General features: G+C 40.2%; 2 protein-coding genes across 2 annotated transcripts in view; both read left to right on the top strand.

Annotated features, from left to right (window-relative positions):
• The window catches only part of UBE4A (ubiquitination factor E4A), a 36214-nt gene extending 23057 nt beyond the window's left edge, over positions 1–13157 (top strand). The window contains exons 14-20 of the mRNA XM_060103566.1: positions 928–1028; positions 1143–1256; positions 2804–2978; positions 6929–7109; positions 7555–7702; positions 8798–8955; positions 10103–13157. Coding sequence (XP_059959549.1) covers positions 928–1028; positions 1143–1256; positions 2804–2978; positions 6929–7109; positions 7555–7702; positions 8798–8955; positions 10103–10232 — 1007 coding nt within the window. The 3' untranslated portion in view covers positions 10233–13157. The remainder of the gene's footprint in view (positions 1–927; positions 1029–1142; positions 1257–2803; positions 2979–6928; positions 7110–7554; positions 7703–8797; positions 8956–10102) is intronic.
• Positions 13158–15215: 2058 nt separating this feature from the next.
• ATP5MG (ATP synthase membrane subunit g) lies at positions 15216–23023 on the top strand. Its single transcript, XM_060104147.1, has 3 exons — positions 15216–15348; positions 20686–20846; positions 22151–23023. The coding sequence occupies exons 1-3, from the start codon at positions 15297–15299 to the stop codon at positions 22247–22249; spliced, it is 312 nt and encodes a 103-aa protein (XP_059960130.1). The 5' UTR covers positions 15216–15296; the 3' UTR covers positions 22250–23023.
• The last annotated feature ends 535 nt before the right edge of the window (positions 23024–23558 follow it).

A 23558-nucleotide genomic window follows, 5' to 3' on the forward strand; every position in this document is an offset into this window, starting at 1 on the left:
TTAAAGGGGATGTCCTGCCAGCCAGTGATAAATACAATTAACATTAAAGAGACATTTAACACTTTACTGACTGTTTTTCCATATTTGAATTTTGACTTTGTTACTTGCTTACCTCTGAGACTTAGTTTCCTCATTTGTGAAAGGGGTTGAAGTGATGGTTGAGGCAGTGTATGTAAATCTTTATAATATATAAGAAGTTGCACGATAAATCATTGCAGTTATCTCATTATACAGACACTATGACCCTTTGGTTGTCATATTAGAGGGTGTATTATAATTCCTGTTTTATTTTCTGAGGAAGTGGGAGTTGAGAAAGAGTAAGAGACTTGCATTAAGTGGAGCCAGAAGGAAAACCTAAGTCTCCTGACTCCAAATCCCATGCCCCTCCTTTATTATATGACCCAACCTGTAGAGCTCTGGTGGTACCTCTGGCATGTCAAAAGCAGTATAAGCGTCAGATTTTTAGCTCCTGGCCTGATTTTTCAGAGTAATCAAGAACCAGTTGGCCACACCGTTGGGATGTTACCCGTGAAGAGTGTGAGGATTACTTTTAGTAGCCCATCCTGCACGGGGCTGGCACTGCCACTGCCACAACGGCCAGTGCAGAGGCCTCATCCAGAGTCTGAGAAGTAGTCTACGTTTGGATATGGAAGCATTTGTTTCCCTTGGCTTTTATTCTGCAGCTCAGTCTTTGTCCTTTTCTGAGTACTGTATCGTTTATATGTCCCCCTCTTGTTCTGTCGGTAAGGAGATAAGCAAGCACTTGATTATGACTCTAGGCCTTCATAAACTCCCACGGCAGGTCTTGCCGGTAGCCTTGACGCATTCAGAATTTTCATACAATAAATGGCTACACATAAACCTAAGCTCTTGCCTTTTCTCTAATAGCACCACCTTTGCTGATGTTTTGCTCTTACCTTACTCCAGGAGACCCCCATCAGTTTGAGCAGAAGTTTAATTACCGCCGCCCCATGTATCCCATCCTCAGGTACATGTGGGGAACAGATACCTATCGAGAAAGCATTAAGGTGAGAATGTTTTTGGTGAAACCAAAATTGAGTTATCTGAGTTTTGCTCCACATAAGCCCCAATGGGTTGCGATTCAGTACTAAAATGTTTTTTTCTTGGGCTGGGACTTCCAGGATTTGGCTGACTATGCCTCTAAGAATTTAGAAGCCATGAATCCCCCACTCTTCCTCCGCTTTCTTAACCTGCTGATGAACGATGCCATCTTCCTTTTGGATGAAGCCATACAGGTAAAAAAACAAACAAACAGATTTAAGTGCCCTTATACCATCATACATACTTTTTACCTCTTAGTCATAATAGAGCAATCCTTATGCTAGCGATCCCCTAGTACCAGGCTTGGACACCAAAAATTTGCAAGTAGTAATGTACCACCAACCTTGCCCTTGTAGAGTTTGATAGGTATTGTTCCATTAGAGACCAAGACCAAGGGCCTTATGAGCTAGGATGATATTTTGGCCGAGAGTGGAAAAGAAAGTGTGAAAGGCCAAACTAAGGTACACTGGCAGAACTAATCAGTCTAGCACTACAGAAAGAAATCAGAGGATCTTCATTCAGTTAGTGCTTTCAACTTTCTTGCATCCCAAGACATCAGTAACAGTGACTGACCAAGGCAATGATTCTTAGCCCTCTTTCCTAAAAGGTTCTGACTTTTATACCACTATTTGGAAAAAAAAATCTCTGGTTTGGGTTATTTTTTCACATAAAGACTCCAAGTCATCAGTACTCTTCATCTGTCCACTGCCTCCCAAATCTTTAGCTATATCTGAAACATGAGTTTTACAAAGTATACACCTGGGGGTCTCTCAGTTCCTTCAGCTTAACCCTCCCTTGTGGAGCTGCTTATTGCTCCTATAAAAACTTCCCTTATCTGCGACAGGTGTAAGATAGGGCAGTGACCCAAAGGGAGACAAAGCAGGTAAATCATGAGGGTAGCCTGTTGGATAGCCCACACACTCCTCGTATTGATTAGCAATCTCCCAGTAACTTGTATTTGATTTGTGAGAAAATGTCCCTGCTTTGCTCATAATCCCGTACTTGAAGATTTTAGATCCGTTGCCTTAGAAAACAAGCCCTGTAATAAATAGACGTTTCTAAGCAAGAGCTATGTGACAGAACGACACAGATGGCGCTTTCACGGGACTGTACGTCTTAACATGCTTTTGCTACAATAGCAGGAATGTTGAGAGGTAGAGGGTTTTAAATATTTATGGTTCTCCTTCCAGACATTTTGCATGTTTGACAGAGCTTTGTTTTTTGATAAGCAGTTTTGGGGGGTGGGTTTTTTTTTTCATCTTTCATCTTTTTTTTCCCTGTAGCCTGTTTGCTTTTACCAATATTTCATATACTATTTGTCCTTGTTTCTATTTCATAGACTATAATATTTCCAGGGGAATTACCCATACGTCTACCCAGGCTGAAACAATTTTTCCCACAATTTCTTTTTCATCTTTTTTTGTCTTTTTTTCGTCTTTTTTTTTTTTTTTTTTTTTTTAAGTCTGTGCCTTGCGGCATGCAGGATTCTTAGTTCCCCAACCAGGGATCGAACCCATGTCCCCTGCATTGGGAGCGTGGAGTCTTAGCCACTGGACCGTCAGGGAAGTCTCCCCACAATTTCTTTTTAAACTTCAGCCCTGTGCTGAGAAAGCCTCATGTCTCTTAGGTAGTCCGTGGTTTTCCCAGCTTAGTGGACTAGATTTTAAATAAGACCTCTTAAATATCATCTTCCCTTCAATACACTTTGTTCTCTGATACCTTCCACCTCTGGTTTCTGTAGTATTTGAGCAAGATAAAAATTCAACAAATTGAGAAGGACCGAGGTGAATGGGACAGTCTGACTCCAGAAGCCCGCCGAGAGAAGGAGGCTGGCCTACAGATGTTTGGACAGCTGGCACGTTTCCATAACATCATGTCCAATGAAACAATTGGTACCCTTGCCTTTCTGACATCAGGTAAGGATACAACACACTGCTTTCCCAAAACATGCAGTGGTTAAGATCTGCTTCATTTGAGGGATCAGCCCACTGAGACTCTGGTGACAGTATCCTCCTCCACAGTCTGAGAGGAAGTGAATCACTAGAGAAGCTTCAAAAAGAATGATGTTGTCCATTGTTGACATGGGAAGGAGGAAATGGTCATCCTCACACAGCTGCCAGAAAGCATAAGTTAGTACCATTGTTCTTGAGGACACAGCTTAGCCATATCAATATATCTGGGGGTGTTTGTATTACCTGAAAAAAAATATTCTTGAACTCTGGTTAAATGTGGTAGATCAAACAGAGATACTTATCTCTACTCTCTCTAGAGCTGCACTGTCCAGTTCAGTAGTCACTTGCCACATGTGGCTCTCAAGCATTTAAACTTTGGCTAGTCGGAATTGAGATGTGATATAAGTAGAAAATACACACTGCAAGACTTTGTATTTAAAAACAAAGTAGGGCTTACCTGGTGGCGCAGTGGTTGAGAGTCCGCCTGCCGATGCAGGGGACACGGGTTTGTGCCCCGGTCCAGGAGGATCCCACATGCCGCGGAGCGGCTGGGCCCGTGAGCCATGGCCGCTGAGCCTGCGCGTCCGGAGCCTGTGCTCCGCAACGGGAGAGGCCACAACAGTGAGAGGCCCGCGTACAATCAATCAATCAATAAATCAATCAGTAAGTAAGTAAGTAAGGAAGGAAATAAGAAAATAAATAAGTAAATAAGTAAATAAATAAATACATACATACATACAAAGTAAAACCTTTCATTAAAAATTTTTATATTGATGATATATGAAGTGACAGCCAAGGATCACCAGACATTTGAGGAAATCCTCTAATGTGAAACACAGATAATAGATGAAAACTCTTTAAAACAGGGGTCCCCAACCCCCAGGCCGTGGACCAGTATCGGTCCACAGCCTGTTAGGAACAGGGCCGCACAGCAGGAGGTGAGCGGCGGGCGAGTGAGCGAAGCTTCATCTGCCGCTCCCCATTGCTCCCCATCACTTGCATTACCGCCTGAACCATCACCCCACCCCCACCCCCGGTCCGTGGAAAAATTGCCTTACACAAAACCAGTCCCTAGTGCCAAAAAGGTTGGGGACTGCTGCTTTAAAATATCTTCATAATCTCAGAGGTCTGAGAGAAGATACAGCATACATAAAACGGAAACAAAGAGGCAACACAAGGGATTATGCAAAGAACAAGAAGGAGCTCTTGGATATTGAAAATACAACTTCAGAAATTTTGAAAAGTCAGTAGAAGGGTTAGAAGATAAATTCAAGGAACTCTTCCATGAAAGTAGAACAGAAAAAGAGATGGAAATTAGAAGAGAAAACAAGAAAATAAAGGATCAATCTAGGAAGTGTCAAAAGAGAAAAATGAAAGGACGTTATCAAAGAAATAATACCCCCCAAATTCCCCAAAACTAAGAGATTCTAAATTAAAAGGAGCCACCAAGTACCCAGCGCAGGGAATTTTTAAACCCCTACACTAAGGTATATCATTGTGGCATTTCAGAAAATCAGGGTACCTAAAAGGTTCCAGAGAAAAAAATCAGGTCATGTACAATGGTTTAAACATCAAAACATCTTTGAATTTCACAGCACTGACGTCTGAAGCTGGAACACAGTCCTGATGGAAAATATCTTTTCAGCCTAGAATCTTATAGCCAACCAAATCATTTTACCCTGTTTGAGGGTAAAATGTAAGGACATCTTCAGACGTGAAGGTATCAGGTTTACTTCCGGTGTACCCTTTTTGGAGAAGCTACAAAAGGATAAATATACTCCATCAAAATGGAGGAAAGTGGAATCCTGTAAGAGAGATGCAAAGGAAGTTCCCAGGCTGATGATAGAGGTAGCTTGTATGACCACCACACCATAGGCCTATAAAACAAGGAGTCCAGATTGGAGTGATGAATGGAAGCTTCCAGAAAGAACATCTCCAAAAACTATTTTTGAGAGTTTTACATTTCTGGTGGAGAGTTTAGAAAGATTTAATGATAGGTACTCTGAAAATAAGTGGAGAAAAAGAAGTATTAAAAAGTATATATAGGGGCTTCCCTGGTGGCGCAGTGGTTGAGAGCCCGCCTGCCGAAGTAGGGGACATGGGTTCGTGCCCCGGTCCGGGAAGATCCCACGTGCCGCGGAGCGGCTAGGCCCATGAGCCATGACCACTGAGCCTGTGCGTCCAGAGCGCAACAGGAGAGGCCACAGCAGGGAGAGGCCCGCGCACCACAAAAAAAAAAAAGTATATATATTGGCACTTTCCTGGCAGCACAGTGGTTAAGAATCCGCCTGCCAATGCAGGGGACATGGGTTCAAGCCCTGGTCAGGGAAGATCCCACATGCTGTGGAGCAGCTAAGCCTGTGCACCACAACTACTAAACCTGCGCTGTAGAGCCCGCGAGCCACAACTACTAAGCTCACGGGCCACAACTACTGAAGCCCACACACCTAGAGCCCATGCTCCGCAGCAAGAGAAGCCACTGCAATAAGCCCGTGCATCGCAATGAAGAGTAGCCCCTGCTTGCTACAACTAGAGAAAGCCCGTGTGCAGCAACAAAGACCCATGCAGCCAAAAATAGTAATAAATAAAAATTTTTTAATTCAAATATATATTATTTTAAAAATAAATAAAAATTAAAAGTATATATTACTTTATATATATAATCATTAGAATACTGTGTGGTTCTGCTGTATATGATATTTACATAATCTTAATGACAAAATCTAAATTATTTCACCAAAGATTTGTTTATATATTAGGGGAATTTGTATTTGGGGAAGAGGGACAGCAATGAGAGCTAAACTCTCATCAGTAGTAGAGTCAACAGATAATGACTAAAATTGAAAAATTAAGAGCCAGCAGTACTAAGCAAACCTTACACTACTTGGCTTGTTGCACTTGGTATTTATTTATTTATTCATTCATTCATTCATGCCATGACCAAGCAGTTCCTTACAAATTTGTTGTAGGAAGTAATGTCTACAAGATATGTACACAGTGAAGTTCATCAGTTAGTGAAATGCTTATAATAAGAAAAAATTGAAAACAATAGTAATGTCCAGCAATAAAGATAGAGTACATAAGTAACTCATGGTGCAGTCACACATTGGAAAACTATGTGGCCATTAAAAAGGGTTATGAGGGCTTCCCTGGTGGCTCAGTGGTTGAGAGTCCGCCTGCCGATGCAGGGGACCACGGGTTCGTGTCCTGGTCCGGGAGGATCCCACATGCCACGGAGCAGCTGGGCGCGTGAGCCATGGCTGCTGAGCCTGCGCGTCCGGAGCCTGTGCTCCACACCGGGAGAGGCCACAATAGTGAGAGGCCCGTGTACCGTAAAAAAAAAAAAAAAAAAAAAACGGTATGAATCGTCACTATCCTATAGAACTTTATGTGATGGAAATGTTCTATAAATCTGGACTGTCCAATACTATAGATACTAGCCACATGTGGCCACTGAACACTTGAAATGTGGGTAGTGTATCTGAAAAACTGAGTTTTTAATTTAATTTTAATTAATTTAAATAGTCACATGTGGCCAGTGGCTACCATGTTGGACAGCACAAGAACCTATATTTACTGAAATGGTAAGGTATTTACGATATCATTAATGAAAAAAGTAAGTTACAGAATATGTACAATATGATAATCATTTTGTTTTATAAATGTATATGTATGTAAATATGGACAGAAAAACTAGAAGGATATATTAGCAAAATGTTAACAGTGTTTACATCTGAGTAGTAGTTTTTATATTTTGTTTGCTTTTCCTTGTCTAATATTTTCTAATATTACTGCAATGAAAATGTATTTTGAAAAATAGCAGTCCCCAGAGGTCTCCAAGTAAAACTCTAAGACATTGTAAGTTGAAAATTGCTAATGGATTGAGTTTTCACAGACTTTGGCTTTTTTTCCAGAGATCAAATCCCTCTTTGTGCATCCTTTCCTGGCTGAGCGCATCATCTCCATGCTGAACTACTTCCTGCAGCACCTGGTTGGCCCCAAGATGGGGGCCTTAAAAGTCAAGGACTTCAGTGAATTCGACTTCAAACCCCAGCAGCTCGTTTCAGATATCTGCACCATCTACTTAAATCTTGGGTACCTGAGATTTAATTGGGCAGGCCAGAGGCCTTGCTCATGTTTTAACTGGGGGTTTTGACAGTGGAATGACTAGCTGGTGATTATGTAGAAATAGAAAGGAAATGGTTTGTTTCTAGTTGGCTGATGAAGGAATCTTCTATAGTTTTAAATAATGAGATTTTGTATGACCTGTGGGATGTTATTTGGAATTTCCAACACTCTCCCTTGATCTGTGCAAAGATAAACTTTACTGATTGTTCCATTGTTTGGAAAAGCAGTATATTTTTAAGGTCATGGGATACTTGATAAGACTTCCTTCCTAAAAATTAGAAGAAATCATTCTGTATCAAAAGAACATTCATGGTATATAAGTGATGGGGAACTTTGTTCCTCAACCCATCCGTTATTGCCCTCTTTGACCTATCCTCTGATGCTCAGTTTCTTTCTGATGCTGACCTTCTAGGGATGAGGAGAATTTCTGTGCCACTGTGCCCAAGGATGGACGTTCCTATTCCCCAACTCTCTTTGCACAGACAGTCCGAGTCCTGAAGAAAATAAATAAGCCTGGGAATATGATTGTGGCTTTCAGCAACTTAGCAGAGAGAATCAAGGTAAGGAGGAGTATAATTTGCTTATTAACATGTTCAATAAAAATCATGTCAACTCAGCCGTTCTGCTATTTTACCCAATTTGAGGGGGGAAAAGAGTATTGCATTGAAAAAATATAAACAGCTGATCCTTCCTGATTAGTCAATGGCTAAAACTACCATATTCTTTAATAGTACTACTCTTTTCAATATGAGGGTGAGAACAGAAAAATAATTTAAGAAGCTTCTACTAAAAAGAATTTACAGATTTTTAATAGGCTGTTTTTATGAAAACTTCTCTGTATAGTGTTACCAATAGATTTGAAAATCTACGATATTTATGCAGAACTTTTTAGAATACAATTCAAGATTAGTAGCTTTTAGTCATTGATTTTTATTGATTTTTCTCTGTTCTCTCTATTTGTAGTTGGTAGTTGGCTTATATAGGAATGGCCATACATTTTAAAGATTAAAATACTATATTGTACTCAGCTAATCACTTTCGTTGGAGCAGCTTCATTTGCATTTATGAAGAAGGAAAAATTATGGCACGGAGTCTAATGGAAAACCTTCCTAATTGATAACAGTCTTCCCTTCATTGAGTTACTTATTTATTGAACTGGGCTTCATCTTTGCCTAGAGCTTAGGCGGATGGATCGCTGAGGAACTAAAGTTCAATCAGATGTTGAGGCCACTTTTAAATTCCCATACCTGTTTGTACCTAAAGCCGGAAACTGCTTTTCATACACAGACTGCATGAGTAACTCTGTAATTATACAAATAATAACCCCCTCCAACCCCCACCCCTTACAGCTGGGCTGTTGTCAGAAGGATGGATGTTGTGCGTGGTGTGGTTTTTTTCCTTGTTAACATTTAAATCCATTTCTGGTCGTGGCTGCTAGCGGCTGAGCCAAACTGAAGATTCAGAGTTGGGGCTGAATGTTAAATTTGCTCCTATAGTATCCATATTGGCTTGTTTAGAACATAAAGCTGAGAATTGTTACTGTCGCCGTAAAGGGTTACTAACAATAACCCTTGAAGGTTAAGGTATAGTCATTGAGCATTTTGAGTTCAGCTACTTCTGTGATTTCCCTGTAACTACCCGGTATTTGTGCTCAGTCTCTAGCAGACCTCCAACAACAGGAAGAGGAGACCTATGCAGATGCCTGTGATGAGTTTCTGGATCCCATCATGAGCACACTGATGTCTGACCCTGTGGTGCTGCCGTCTTCCAGAGTCACTGTGGATAGATCCACCATTGCCAGACATTTGCTCAGGTAAGCCAGCCCCCAAAAGCAGCCTCAAGAGTACAGGTGTACATTTGTCTGCTATCATCTTTTTCTCCCAGTACAGTACTGTGCACCCAATAGGTACTCCACATTGTTGATTTATTAACATATTGTGTTGAGGAGGCATTTTGGTAGAAGTATATCACTTGATTGTTGAGGATTCCAACATCCAAAGTAAGACACCTGTTGAGAAATGCTGGAGCTAACCTTACCTCTTCCTTCCTCAAGGAAATAATTTCTGTCAATTATAAAATATGTCAACGTGGAGTATAAGTTGACTTGAAATTGTTTTAATTTTACTTTAGTTGTAAAAATATAAAAGACAGATTGAAAAAAAAAAATTCAAGTTTTACACTCATCGTATGGGTTTACCCACATTCTGCTGCAGCTGTTGAACTCAGCCATGGTGACTACAAGTTTTCCCCAGCCTACTCTCAGTGCAGCATTAGAAAGAAATGGGTACTGAGAGACTCTGCTTATTTAAAATGAAGTTATATAAGTTGACCCAGATCTAGGGAGATAATGTTCTTTAAATATTGGAAAAAAGGATGTTCTACTTGATGGTATTTGGTATTAAGCACTCGCTATATGCATGATGCTGTGCTGGGTAGTATGTCTTTTCCAAAGTGTCAGTGAGAGTTTATATTTTTATCGTGGCTTCAGAATACAGAGAGAAGGTATATCATCTTACCTATGAGGAAGCCATAATCTGCATTTACTTGAAGAGCAATCAGCTAGCTAAATCCAGTGTCAGCCTACAAAGCTTTATCCCTTAACACCTTATACTGTTTCAAGAGTCTGTCACTAAAACTACAAACAGCTCTTTATGCTGACATGATTGTTATAGGGTCTCTGTCTTGGGGAAATGGAATCAAATACCATCTGAAGAGCAATGTTGAGATAAAGTTTGTTAAGCGGAGAGACAAAGTAGCTAAAAAATCTGCAAAAAAACCAAAAAACCTCCCAAATCACTCTCTCTCATCCCATTTTTTCTAACCTCAAGTCAGCACTTGATTCAGAATCATAATACACTCTAGCTTCAGTCTCAAGGTGGGATGCCTAGGTATTCTCTTTGTGGCTGAAGATGTTAGAACTTACGGAAATAACCCCATTTCTCTTTTCCTCTTTGTCTCAGTGACCAAACAGATCCCTTTAACCGTAGTCCCCTCACCATGGACCAGATCCGGCCAAACACAGAACTAAAAGAAAAAATCCAACGGTGGCTTGCAGAAAGGAAACAACAACAAAAGGAGCAACTTGAATAAATACTGTGACCTAAACAAACCAAAAACCAACCCCAGTGTACAGATAAACAATTGTTTGTGGTTTCTCTCTTTCTGGTTCTGTTCCTTTCCTTTCTCTTGCTTTCTTTCTTTTTTTTCTTCACCCTTTACTAAATTAGAGAACTGCTCTTTCTCAAATTATGATAATTAAAATTCCTAAGACTTTACAGTGCTCCTGGCTTGCAGGAAATTATACTTATAGCATCACCACGTTTGGAAATCATCACTAATTTTTACCCTTTGTTATATCTCTTCCTGTTCTTTCTTCTTCCTTTTCTTACCTTAAATTACATGAACTTCAACTACTAAAGCCTCCTGCCACCTTACTATTTCTCTTCCAAGAACTGCTCAAACATCTTTGGTGAGCACTGCTTTTAAGTATATGATGTCACGTATTTCAGTGACAGCTGATATCAGAAAGTCCTGCGTTATCAAGGTATTTACTAAACTATGACCCAGACTTCAGCCCTTTTCCTTGTTACAGCTCTGCAATGTTACAGAATAACATTTTGTATAAAAGCAGATACCTTGATGTTTGAGTAGATTTTTGAATAAGATGAAAGATGACATGAAAAAAGGAATCTTATGCAACTTCAGTTGGTAGCTCTTAGTTTTGTGTTATCTTGTAACTCAAAGATACCTTGGAGGCCAAACACTCCCTCATGGAGTTGTCATTACCACAGAAAATTTAGCCCTATAATATTTTTAGGAGGATTGGTAGAACAAATTTGCAGTTTTGACACTTTATTCAGAAAATTCCGAGGTGAGAAAAGAAGGCTATTGGGCCCTTTTCATCTACTGAAAATCAAGGACTAGGCTTGAGTAGAAAAGTTAGGCAACAAATATTGTAACTATGAAAAATGTCATTTTAAGACACTAATATCAGCAGTATATCTCAGTATATATATATATATATATATATATATATATATATACACACACACCTATGTACACACACCATGTACATTTTTATATTGGTCTAGTGTAAAGAGAGTACCACTTTATATTGTCTCTTCCATGGTAAGATGTCTGCAGTGTGTGGCCATGTTTACTAACACTTATTCTAGACAAAATTCTGAGACTGTAAAATGTATATAGTTAATGTTTGGGCTTATGACCTGACTTCTAAGAGCTGCTTCCAACTCAGCCTTAGGTCATCAATTAACAGAGCAGGAATTTGAGCACAACCTTGTCCACAAACCATTTTAAATACCCACTTAGCCCTATGTAGTTAGTAGATGGATGGGCCCCACTTTTACAAGTTGAGCTTGAGTTCCCTACTCAGTTGTGCAGCTTAACATGCTGAGTGAGGCACATTCCCCTGTGGACTGTCTATATCACTATCCCTCTAAGCCCGAAAATATAACTAACAAGAAAAGTGGTATGATCTAGAAACGGGTCATTGCTTCATTTAGAGGATATTATTGTTAACCACGGCCTCTTTCAAATAAGATGGTAGTTTTACGGTAATCCAACACAAGTTGTTATAAGCAGTCCTTGATGTGTTCTTGATGGTATCAGCTGGAAACCCTCAAGTCGAGGGCATCCCACACTAGATATAAAGTAGATGTTGCCTATTGCTGTGCTTATAAATGAAAAAGGCAGTCTAGGACTCTTGCAAATGCCAGAATGTAAGATAGTAATTCAGTATGCTCCCTGGGCCTTTAAGGCATGGGTTGACAGGATTTGTTTATTTTCTTAAAATGAGCTTCATTTCATATTTATTATCCTCCTTTACTTCTCTGAGAATGAACTATATAAAATAAGCTTCAATTTACTTGCATTTATCTTCCAAACCCAATGTAGTAGGATATTTTCATTTTTAAAAGAAGTGGGGGAAAAGACCAGAGTTTTATAGGAGAAAATTGGAGGAAAAAACGGGCACAAAACCTCAGAAGGCAGCTGTTCCCAGCAGCTTTCTAGTTAACAACCTCTATGCTGCCTCTTGTATCTGTGTCTGTATTCTACTTCTGTATTAAGTTAAGTCTTCAGATTGTAAGCCTTTTCTGGCAAGGTTTTTTGTTTTTTGTTTTTTGTTTTAAATCTCTTTTCCTGAAACTTTTTATGAATGGCTGTGGCACCATTAATGCTGCTGAATATCTATAAACTCATCACAAAGGCAAGTGCATAGCTTAAGGCCACTGTTGGTAAGGAAACCAAGTGTCCTCTGTGCCTTTTTCCTTTCCTTGAAGTAATTTAAGACATCCCAAAAATGAGACTAAAAAATTATGATCGTGGTACAACATGGTGCATATGTGCACTCGGAAGCTTAAAGAGGGCTTGTGTTTTCTGGAACTTGGAAGCAAGCTCTAAATCTATTAGAGCAGACTTTCTGACATACCTAGTTTTATGTGTTGGCTTTGCTAGCATATGATAGGAAAGTGAAGACTCTTTAATCAGCTCTAGTATTGCTTACTAAGAGGGTAATACTAAACTTGGAAAATTAAGTAGGTTTTATCAAGCAATCTGGGTTGGTTTGTTTTTAATATAGTTTTTCATAGATATGTGAAAACTGAAAGAAATGTCAAAGGTTTTTTAATGGTGCAGGTGAAGGTGCCAGTTGCTATTTGGTATCACACTCTACAAAAGCTTCATTACTTTATTTCATGCTGGTTACTAAGCACCTATTGCACAGAGCATAAGTCTACTGGGTGCCTTTACAAGCCAGAGGCTGATGCTGCACTGTTGATATCATGTGAGGAAATAATGCACATTCTCTAACTGCTTGGAAAAGAAAACCTAGAAACAAAGAAAGTGAAGAACAAAACGACAGGAAGTTTGATTGAAATAAAACTTGATCAACGTAACTGTATTTTGGAACATTCCAGGAAGGTTACTTCTTGTCATACTTGCCTGGGGGTGTTTGTTCAAAGCTTGTATTTAATAAATGAACATCTGACTTAACAACCTTTGTTATCACTGCTTTATTACAGTATCAAAAGCTAGTGGCAGGGCTTCCCTGGTGGCGCAGTGTTTGGGAGTCCGCCTGCCAATGCAGGGGACGCAGGTTCGTGCCCCAGTCCGGGAGGATCCCGCATGCCGCGGAGCGGCTGGGCCCGTGAGTCATGGCCGCTGAGCCTGCGCATCCGGAGCCTGTGCTCCGCAACGGGAGAGGCCACAACAGTGAGAGGCCCGCGTACCGCAAAAAAAAAAAAAAAAAAAAAAAAAGCTAGTGGCAATTCCAGAAATCCCTCTGAAAACTAAGAGGGCTCTGAACTTTACTTTTTTTTAAAGGTCGTATCAAATGTGTGGCCTGGGTGACCTAACCTGCCTTACCAGGCTTTTGGACCCTGGAGTTATCTTCAGATGAGTCTCAGGGCATGTTTCTTCCTAAGCAGTTCACTTCTGGCTTCACTTTTCTTCATCTGGCCTAAACCCCAAGTCTTTCATTTTAATCATTCGCTATCAAGTTCCCCTTTCTTGCCCCTTGTTTCTGCACCTCTGCTATGCAAAACCTCAGCCCAGATTAACCCAACCATTTCCCTCTGCTCCAACATCCCAGCTACAGGCTACTGTTGGAGAAAAAGGACACAAACTTTAGAGTGGTGTGACCAACAACCCTTCTGTGTGTCCTTAAGTTCAACAATTATTCCAAACTTTAACTTCTTTCCTTAGATTTTCTCCCACCCTCCCACTTAACCCTCACACTCAGATGACTTTGTCTTCTACTTCATAGATTCCAGAATTTCCACTTTCAAACTTCACTTCCATCATCGCATCTGTGGAAAAGGCCCCACAGTTTCAAGGCTAATCCCTCCAACCTTATTTCCAGCCTCATCAGGAATCTTGTCAATCCCGCTTCTCGATCTTCAATCTCTCCCTTGAGTTTCATATCTCATATTTGGTTTTCTGGCTGGTATTCCTTTATAGCCATATCTTCACTCTGGCTTCTATCCTAATTGAAACTGCCCTAGCTAATGTTTTTATAATGCTACATTAACTTCCTCATCCTTAATTTTACTTCTCTGGAGTATCAGGCAACTGAATCACTCCTTCACTGAAGCGCTGTTATTGACTCCTTGATATCACTCCTAATTTTTCATTCCACCTCTAACCATTCCATCAATCAGAGTTTTACTTCTACTCAGGCTTCCCCGGGTCCACTACTTATTGTTTTTCTCATCAAATGCCACATCCCTACGTATATCTTTCCTTCCAGTCATATTAACTATAAAGTTCAACTCCGTAGGACACAGCTGTTCTGTTATACATCAACCCAAGGAACTCCTTCTCTAGGAAGTCTTCCCAGATCAGCACCACGCCTAATCCGATACTAATGCCTCTTCTCTGTTTACATTGCAACCTCATCAGATCCCAACTCTGCCACTCACTAGCTACTGTGGCCATTTACCAATGCCAGTCTTAAATGGGCACACTACCTAACACACAGGCTTTCTTTAAATTCCAAAATGCCTGACAGACTGGAGGCCCTCAGTAAATGTGATTTTGTTCCTTATATCCCCATAGTACCTTGCAGCTGGTTAGGGAATTAGGGGAATTGGATTCCAATCCTAATACAGGATGCGGGGGAGACCAGGATTACACCTAACTTTACGTGTTTGGCCTAGGACCCTCTCTGCCTTTGTAAGACGATCATGTTGGCCTAGAAAAATCGCAGCGGTGCCTTCCAGCCCTAACTTGCCTCGTTCTCTCTGAAAAGCTGCAAAAGCAACCAGCGCAAAAAAAAAAAAAAAAAAAAAGTGGAGGTCTGCGGCACCGCAGGGCGCATGCGCCATCCCTCCTCGCGCCGGCCTTTCAGACTTCCCTGAGCGGCTGCCCCAAGAAATGCCTGTTTCTCTGCGGAATTCCGTTGTTTTTTACGTGCTCTCTGGTCTCATCTTCTCGTACCCACTTTCTCATTTGTGACTGAAGAAAATGAATTGGCCCACTGAATTCCGGAAAAATACTAGGACACCTAAATATCTTGGACCGGCGCGGAAAGGGGCGGCCTGACCTTGGAAGCGGAACGGGGCCCTGCGGCAGGTCCTTCCGGGAGAGTGACATTCAGCCGGCTAGTCGGCGCGACAGGCTTTCCGTCCTAGAGACATGGCCCAGTTTGTCCGTAACCTCGCGGAGAAGGCCCCGGCGCTGGTCAGCGGTGAGCGCGGCATCAGCCCGCCTAAGCGGGTACCCGGGCGGGCGGAGAGGCCTGCGAGGGCTCGAGGGGAGGACGCGGGAGGCGGTCACCCGAGCGGCCGGCGAGAGCCGCGGCGGGCACGGCCTGAACGTGGGGGGTGGGGGGGCAGGAGGCGGATTGGCGGCTCTTCTCTAGCTTTCCGCTGGCCAGGCCTGCGGCTTGGGTTCTGTCTACAACCTAGAGATTCTGAATTCTGACCGCAACAGCGAGCGGAGGGAGAGTGCAGGCAGCCGGGGTTGCCCAGCAGCCGCCGCCATGACGCCCTTCGACCTCCAGGAGGAGGAATAGAGAGGGGATGGGTCCGCTAGGAGAGCGTGGGAGACGACAGGCAGAGACACATGAAAGCACAGAAATACGGCCGCATCAGCTTGTCTGCTTCTCAGTGGAGTATGTGGAAGTCTGCAGAATTTTTAAGGATGGGTGACCTTTGGAACGTTGCCTTTGTATTCTGTCCTGGCCAGATTCTGAGATACTTTGCCTTTAATCTAAGGGAATTTTTAGGTGAAATTGAGCTTTTCGAACGAATATTCCTGCCCCGGTATGCATAGGAAGGGATATTTGTAAGCAGCAATGTTTATTACCATAGGTTAGCGTTCGTGGGGATTTTCTGTTCGAAAAAGCTGGATGTATCCTTACTGGTAGAACGCTGTATTTCAGAACAACTCTGAGTAGTCACAGCCCAGGGTAGTAGTCATGTCAGTAAATATTTCATTTGTCTGCTGTAGCAAGCTATTCATTTTATCCTCATAGTGAGATCAGTTAAGTAGACGGAAGCTTCTTTGCTAGATGTGCTATATTCTAGTAAGTGGTTGAAGCGCAGATCTCTGAACGGCTTTCGCTCAAATTTTCTTCGTTGTCTCCTCCCTTTTCTCCATCAGCAGTCGAACAGTGAGTTATTGAATGCCTGACAATGTCAGATACTTTAAATACTTGATCCTCTTCTCCTACAGAACCCCACAGTCCACTATTACAAGTTTACACACTTTACCAAAGAACTTAAGTTTACAACTTGACTAAGATAAAGCTCTACATTTTTACATAATACAAGAAGAAGGAACAGTGGCTTGATTATTTGGACTTTGTGGATGATTTGAGGCAAATTTTTTTAAATTTCAGGTGGATTTTTTTCCTCCTACCAGGGCTTTCACATCTTTTCCGCGGTGCATCTTGGGGAATTGCAAACCAATTTTAATGATAATTTACAAAAAGAAAAGTAATATGAAAATAATTATGAAATATATCAACCATTTCCTCTATTACTATGAATAATTGAAAGATATAGGTTGTTATTCTTCCAGAAGTACTCAGAAAGGAGAACTCAACTGGGGCCAGAATGTTAAAGTGGAGCTGTATTTTGCTTCGTAACTTAACTCAGTGTATTAAATGTTAATGTTAAATATCTAAAATATTGCTAACTGTATCTGTTAATTCTCCTGGAGGACAAAGAAGCTTACAGAAATAAGTAATTTTAATTCATCAAACTTCCCCGGAAAGGTCATAGAGTCTGGGGGTTTTTTTGGTTTTTGTTTTTTTTCCTGTTAAGTAAACTTGAGACTTTATTTGGATTTCACCAGCTTTTCCAGTTAATCTCTTTCTGTTCCAGGAACCAATCCAGGGTACCACAGTGCAATGAGTTGTCTATCTCTCTAGTCTCCTGTGTGACAGTTTCCCAACCTTTCCTTACCTTTCATGACCTTGACAGTCTCAAGATGTCTGTGTAGGTGTCTGTCTAGGTATCCTTTAAAGATGTTCCCCATTTTGGATTTGTCTGGTGTCTTTGTCATGATTAGTCTGGAGCTATGGGGCTGTTGTTGTTTTTTTCTTTTTCTTTTTTTTTTCTTTGGCCGCACCTCGCAGCATGCGCAAGTGTAGGGTCTTAACCGCTGGACCGCCAGGGAAGTCCCTGGAGCTATGGATTTTGAGAAAGAATACCACAAAAGTGAAGTCCCCTAATCACATATCATGATGTAAGTGATAGCCATATAACATCACTAGTGAAGTTCGCTTTCATCACTTGGTTAAGGTAGTTTCACTAGGTTTCTCCGAAAGTTACTGTTTTTTCCTTTCCATACTGTATTCTTTAGAAACAAGTAACTAAATTGGGGGAGGCAGGGGCAGGATTCTATCTCCTGTAAGAGGGAATATTTACATATATTTAAATAGAATTCTTCTGTGAGACAGATTTGTCTCTTCTTCCCCCATTTTTTTATTCAGTCATTTATTGTATGGACTCACATACATTTACTTCAAACTTTGTACCTCCAGGAGCACAGTATGTTATTTATTTTGTTGCTCACATTGTTCCAGCTTTGGTCATTGAGAACTGTCACTTGGGCACCTCTCTCCCTTCCACATTCCCCTTTACTTTCTGGTATTACAAGATGCTTCAGCCTTTTTTTTTTTTCTTCCCCTCCCATGCCACATGGCTTGCAGGATCTTAGTTCCCTGACCAGGGATTGAACCCGGGCCCCGGCAGCGAAAACGCTGAGTCCTAACCACTGGACCGCCAGGGAATTCCCCCGATTCATCTTATGTATCCCCTGCCCGAGCCTTAGAATTAGCCATTTCTCCAAGGAACCCTAGTTCCTTTTATTGGACAAATGTATTTTGAAACTAAGATCTAGGTACTGGATATGTTCCTTGCCACTAGACTATGCTAGTCACCCCTTATTCATGGAACGTAAGTTCCAAAACCTCCAGTGGATGCCTGAAACCACAGATAGTACTGAATCCTATATATGCTGTTTTTTCCTATACATACATACCTATGATAAAGTTTAATCTATAAATTAGGCACAGTAAAAGATTAACAACAATAACTAATAAAACAGAACAATTAAAATACTGCAATAAAAGTTACGTAGGGGGGGCTCTGTCTCAGAATATCTTATTGTACTGTACTCACCCTTCTGATGAGTGAGATGCTATAATGCCTACATGATAGGATGAGGTGGGGCAGATGATGTAGGCATTGTGACACAGCATTAGGATGGAACAGGGACAGCACGAAATTTCATCACACTACTCAGAAAGGCACACAATTTAAAACTTATGGATTGTTTAGTTCTGGAATTTTCCATTTAATATTTTCAGACAGTGGTTGACTGCAGGTAAGTGAAACTATGGAAAGCAAAACCACAGATATGGGGGGACTGTTGTACTAGAATATCATTCCTCTAGGCCCTCTCACTGGACAGGGAGGTGTGTGCGTATAGGTATTCCTCTACTTAGAATAGAATTACGTACCAGTAAACCTATCACAACTTGAGAATATTGTAAGTCGAAAATGCATTTATTACACCTAACCTACCAAACATCATAACTTAGCCTAGCCTACCTTAATCGTGCTCAGAATACTTACATTAGACTAAGGTTGGGCAGAATCACCTACCACAAAGCCTATTTTAGAAAACAGTGTTGAATATCTCACGTAATGTATTGAGTACTGTATTGAAAGTGAAAAATAGAATGCTTGTGTGTTGGTTGTTTACCCTCATATCACATGATAGAGACTAACTGCAGCTTGCTGGCACTGCCCAGCATTACAAAAAAGTATGGTACCCACTATCGCTAGCCTGGGAAAAGATCAAAATTCAAAGTATCATTTTTACTGAATGTATATCACTTTCACACTGTAAATTGAAAAATTATAAGTTGAACCATCAAAAATTGGGGACCATCTGTATATTCACCCATGGGTGTGTGTACACACACACACATATGACCATTGAACAATGTGGGGATTAAGGATGCAGACCCCCATGCAGTTGAAAATCTGAATATAACTACAGTTGGCCCTCCATATCCACAGTTCCACATCCATGCATTCAACCAACCTCAGATCGTGAAGTACCGTAGTACATATTTATTGAAAAACATCCACATATAAGTGGACCTGTGCAGTTCAAAGGTCAACTATAGTTGTTTCTTATTGATCAATCTCTATATAAAACTAAACATGGGTTCATAATGAATGTCTCCAACTCTAATCCAGTACCACAGGGTTTGTTCTTTTCTTCCACATCTATAACTTCCCTCTCTTACAGTGAGAAACCTGGCTCCCATCATCCACCATTCATTTACTTATATTTTGTTCATCCCTTGTATACATGTAAAGCAGTTTCAAACTTTTTAACCTAAACTCCCTGAGAAACAAATTTACCAACTAAAGTACAGTGTTTGTGTACATTGTACTGATTTGTTTGTTTGTTTATAAAGAATAATATATCTGTATGTTGAAGATAATTTTAAAGACTGTTGACTGTTAAACAAGACTTTGTTCTCTTTGATGGCGCCATCTTACAGGCGTTGGCAGTTCTATTTAGAACTATCTGTTAGAGCTTTGGGTCCGCTTAAAGATTTGCCCATGGCCCTAAGCCAGAGGATGATGGAGATAGTAAATTTAAGAGTAGTGAAATACCTAAATACAGGCAGTTAATAATAGGGAAAGTACCAGGAGCTTTGGGTTATCTATCTTTAAGCAATAGACACTTTATGGATGTTCATGTATTTGTGCTGTTTTTGTCATGCTCTCTTGTAATTTTTTATATAAAATACCTTTTCTTTTGCTGAAATCACTACCATAGTCTTACATCTACCCTGGTGGTTAAAATTTTTTTTTCCTGAAATAGTAAATACCTTGAGGAATTTCAGCTTAATAACAGAGTTAAGTTTTGGCTGCTCTTAACAATACATGTAGGCTGTATTTTTATTATTTGTGGTATTTTGAAGGAGGAGCAGCTGTGCTTTTGTTAATCCAGAACATATTGGTGAGGATACCAAAAACGGGTACTAATTGGTATAATTCCATCTGGATTTGTGGCCAATATAGTGACAAGTTTTAATCTTATTCTTAAGGATGCCATTCTACAGAGTTCCTTCCCTCCCCTTCTGCACCTCTTCCCTCCAAATTTTTTGGTCTCCACAAGACAATATGGTTACATTGCTGCTGTTTTCTTGTTTTTGAACACAATTTCTAGTAACTTTATAGTTAACTAGATTTGCCATTCATAAATGAAGTACTAGTACTCTGGTACTGGCCACTAGTGAAGTCCTGGCATAATTGAATGTGCTTATAGCTTCCTGCCTGATTGAACTGCCCTGTGGCACAGGTGTTCTGCGTCTTTAAAAGCCTCTGGTTTCCAGGGAGCAGCTTTGACTTTTCACACCGGGTGCACATTTGGTACAAGCATTGAATGAATGTGATGCATGAATAAATATTTGTGTCCAGCCCACACATCTGCTTCTTTCGGTCTCTAGTGAGTTCATCCTGGTTTTTTGTTTTGTTTTGTTTTCCAGCTGCTGTGACTTACTCGAAGCCTCGATTGGCCACATTTTGGCACTATGCCAAGGTTGAGCTGGTTCCTCCAACCCCTGCTGAGATCCCTACAGCTATTCAGAGCTTGAAAAAAATTATCAATAGTGCTCAAACTGGTAGCTTCAAACAGCTTACAGTTAAGGTAACTATGGGCTAAATGAAAACGTATGTGCATAAAAGAAAATGTCTCCCCTTGGGATTTTTCTGATTTTTTGATTAATATATGTATTTTTCAGTGAGGCTGAAACCAACATAATGAGAGATAATCTCTTTTTTGACTTTGGAGAAGGATACTGTGCAATTTTGTCATCTGGGTTGAAATAATTGAGCTATTTTATGTCTTAGTTTCCTATTAGTCTTATAACAAAGAAGTGATCTTTTTACTGGGCAGCTTTTTTTTTTCCTTTCCTATTTGTTTAGTGTACTAAATAGAATGGCTTGCTTTGCTGATTCTGTACTTTTTTTGTCTGTAGTCCTAAAACTATCCTCAATTTGGCCAAAAGATCTCTTGGTCTATATCACAGTCAAGCAGCTAACACTCATGGAGGGTAAAAATACCAAAACCTAGAAGCATATAATATGACATGAAGGGTGGAGATAAAATCTAAAGACTTAAGAATTCTAAAGAATTGGAACTTGAGGACTTCCCTGGTGGTCCAGTGGTTAAGACTCCTCTGTGCTCCCAGTGCAGGGGGCACAGGTTCTATCCCTGGTCAGGGAACTAAGATCCCACATGCCACTCAGCACGGCCAAAAAAAAAAAAAAAAAAAAAAGAATTTGAACAAATTGACTTCCAGGTGCTAAAAGGAAAAGGCCCAATTTTGTTGTGGAAAGGTATTTTTTTCAACTGGAGTTTCAAGATCCATATTTGTGCTTGTGTGAACCGCTGTCTTCTGGAACTGTGTGTGTGTACTTGTTCTCTTTAGGGCAATAAAACATTGATCTGTGAAACTAATTACTGAATACTTGGAAAGAATTAAACCAAATAATAAATGAATAAAAATTATGTCTAAAGGGGAAGATAGAGCCCTTCATCTTTCAACAGATTTTCTTTGGCCAGACAGAAATGTCTGTTCAGAGACTTGCCTTCCTATAGCCATCCTTTCATATGAATGCCCTGTCTAAATGTGGCAGCTATTTCCAGGATGTGGGTTGTTTTAGGGCTCGTAAAGTGTCTCATAAACTAATAATGAAAGGGTTAAGTCAGTTCAGGTCTTTAAAGAATGCTTTGAAAGAATTTATAAGCCCTGGCCTACTTACCTTACATAATTGAAAGTTCAAGGGTTCTCAGCAGTTAAAGTTAACATCAGTAATTCTTGACTTTGACTAAAACTCCCCTTTAATTTGAATAGCATCCTTATATTCTCTGTCACTTAATCCTGGAAAAGAATAGTTTTAAATATATAAGAAGAAAATGTACATTAAAATTTGTGCTTCTTTTTTCAGGAAGCTCTACTGAATGGTTTGGTGGCCACTGAGGTGTGGATGTGGTTTTATGTTGGCGAGATCATAGGCAAGCGTGGCATCATTGGCTATAATGTTTGAAGACCAGTCTTTGCTTTGTTATTTGGGTGTTCTTGGACCATGTGTGAGCAGACTGCCATTTGAATAAAATAAGACAATGTGTCAAAATCAGTGTTTTCTCTGTCAAGCACTACATGGAAGGTCACAATTTCTCTTGATATTAAGTTGCCTTGTCTTTTGCTTTAATACATTAATACAGCTCTAAATGCATGCCTTTGCTTAGCCTGCAATTGGAAAGGATAGATACGAATATACCAACCTGGTACATGTATATATGAGGATAGCATTTTACTTTGAAGGCTTGAAATAAATGATATTTAAGCTTAATTTTAGAAAAGTTGGGGAAAGGCTTTGAGAAAACAAGAACTTGTTCCAGTAGGAGAAAAATAATACCATGTGCCAAACATGGTATATACTAGTTAAATTACCTAGTATAAAGAATACAATTTGGACTGTTTTTCTTTGCTAAAATCAGAGAAAGACCCCTTTGACAACAGCTGTGTCTGTAAATGTAGGGGTACTTTTTGTCCGTTTGAATATAGCTTCCCCGAAAGAGACCAGCCGGGTGATGTTCTGTGTGTCTTTGTAACATCTTTAGCACTAGGACAGAGAATGAAAGCAATGACCTGTGTTTTCAATTTAATTTTGATATGTTATTAATGTCTTTTTTTTTTAAGGACCTATCTTTACAAAAATAAAATATCCTATAGATATTTAACAGGATTATAGTTTAGTATCATCCATGGGTCAAAATAGTATATTATGTCCTGAAATAAATACAAGTGATTGGTATCAGTCTGTCATCTTGAGCCACTTTATTGAGGATTTGGGAGCGACTTAATCATTCATTGGTCTTTCCTGGGGTTCTTACCATCTATGAATGTCTCGTTGGTATGTTTCTAAATCTGTTGTAACTCTCTTTGCAGCCACTGCACAACATGGAATACCAGCTGATGATAAGCAAAAGATGATTGCATATTGGAAAAGCATCATGGCTCACAATATAGTATTAATCCTTTAATAGTATTGAACCTTTATCCAGTCAATCCCAAATTTACCAACTGGTTTTGAACACTGCTGCTTTAGCCAATAAAGGGCACAGCTTTTCTTTGTGATAGGCAAGAACTCACCAAGGAGAGACTGCTACTCTCTGAACTGTGAAGTAATGCCTAACTTACTGCAGGTGGTCAAAACTGAAACTACCTCTTTTCAGAAAGCATTCAGTAACTTAAAATATACATAGCAACAGACAGAAAAGACACTACTACAATAATGGTGATCTTCATGAATTTTTCTATTGCATACGTGAGTGAGCAGTGCAATTAATCTT

The sequence above is a fragment of the Mesoplodon densirostris genome, chromosome 7 (genome assembly GCF_025265405.1).
Source record: "Mesoplodon densirostris isolate mMesDen1 chromosome 7, mMesDen1 primary haplotype, whole genome shotgun sequence".
Lineage (NCBI taxonomy): Eukaryota > Metazoa > Chordata > Mammalia > Artiodactyla > Ziphiidae > Mesoplodon > Mesoplodon densirostris.

Coding starts and splice junctions, on each gene's coding strand:
- ATP5MG (XM_060104147.1), top strand. CDS start 15,297: ATGGCCCAGTTTGTCCGTAACCTCGCGGAGAAGGCCCCGGCGCTGGTC. Junction 15,349..20,685: donor GGCCCCGGCGCTGGTCAGCG/GTGAGCGCGGCA, acceptor TTTGTTTTCCAG/CTGCTGTGACTTACTCGAAG. Junction 20,847..22,150: donor TCAAACAGCTTACAGTTAAG/GTAACTATGGGC, acceptor TTCTTTTTTCAG/GAAGCTCTACTGAATGGTTT.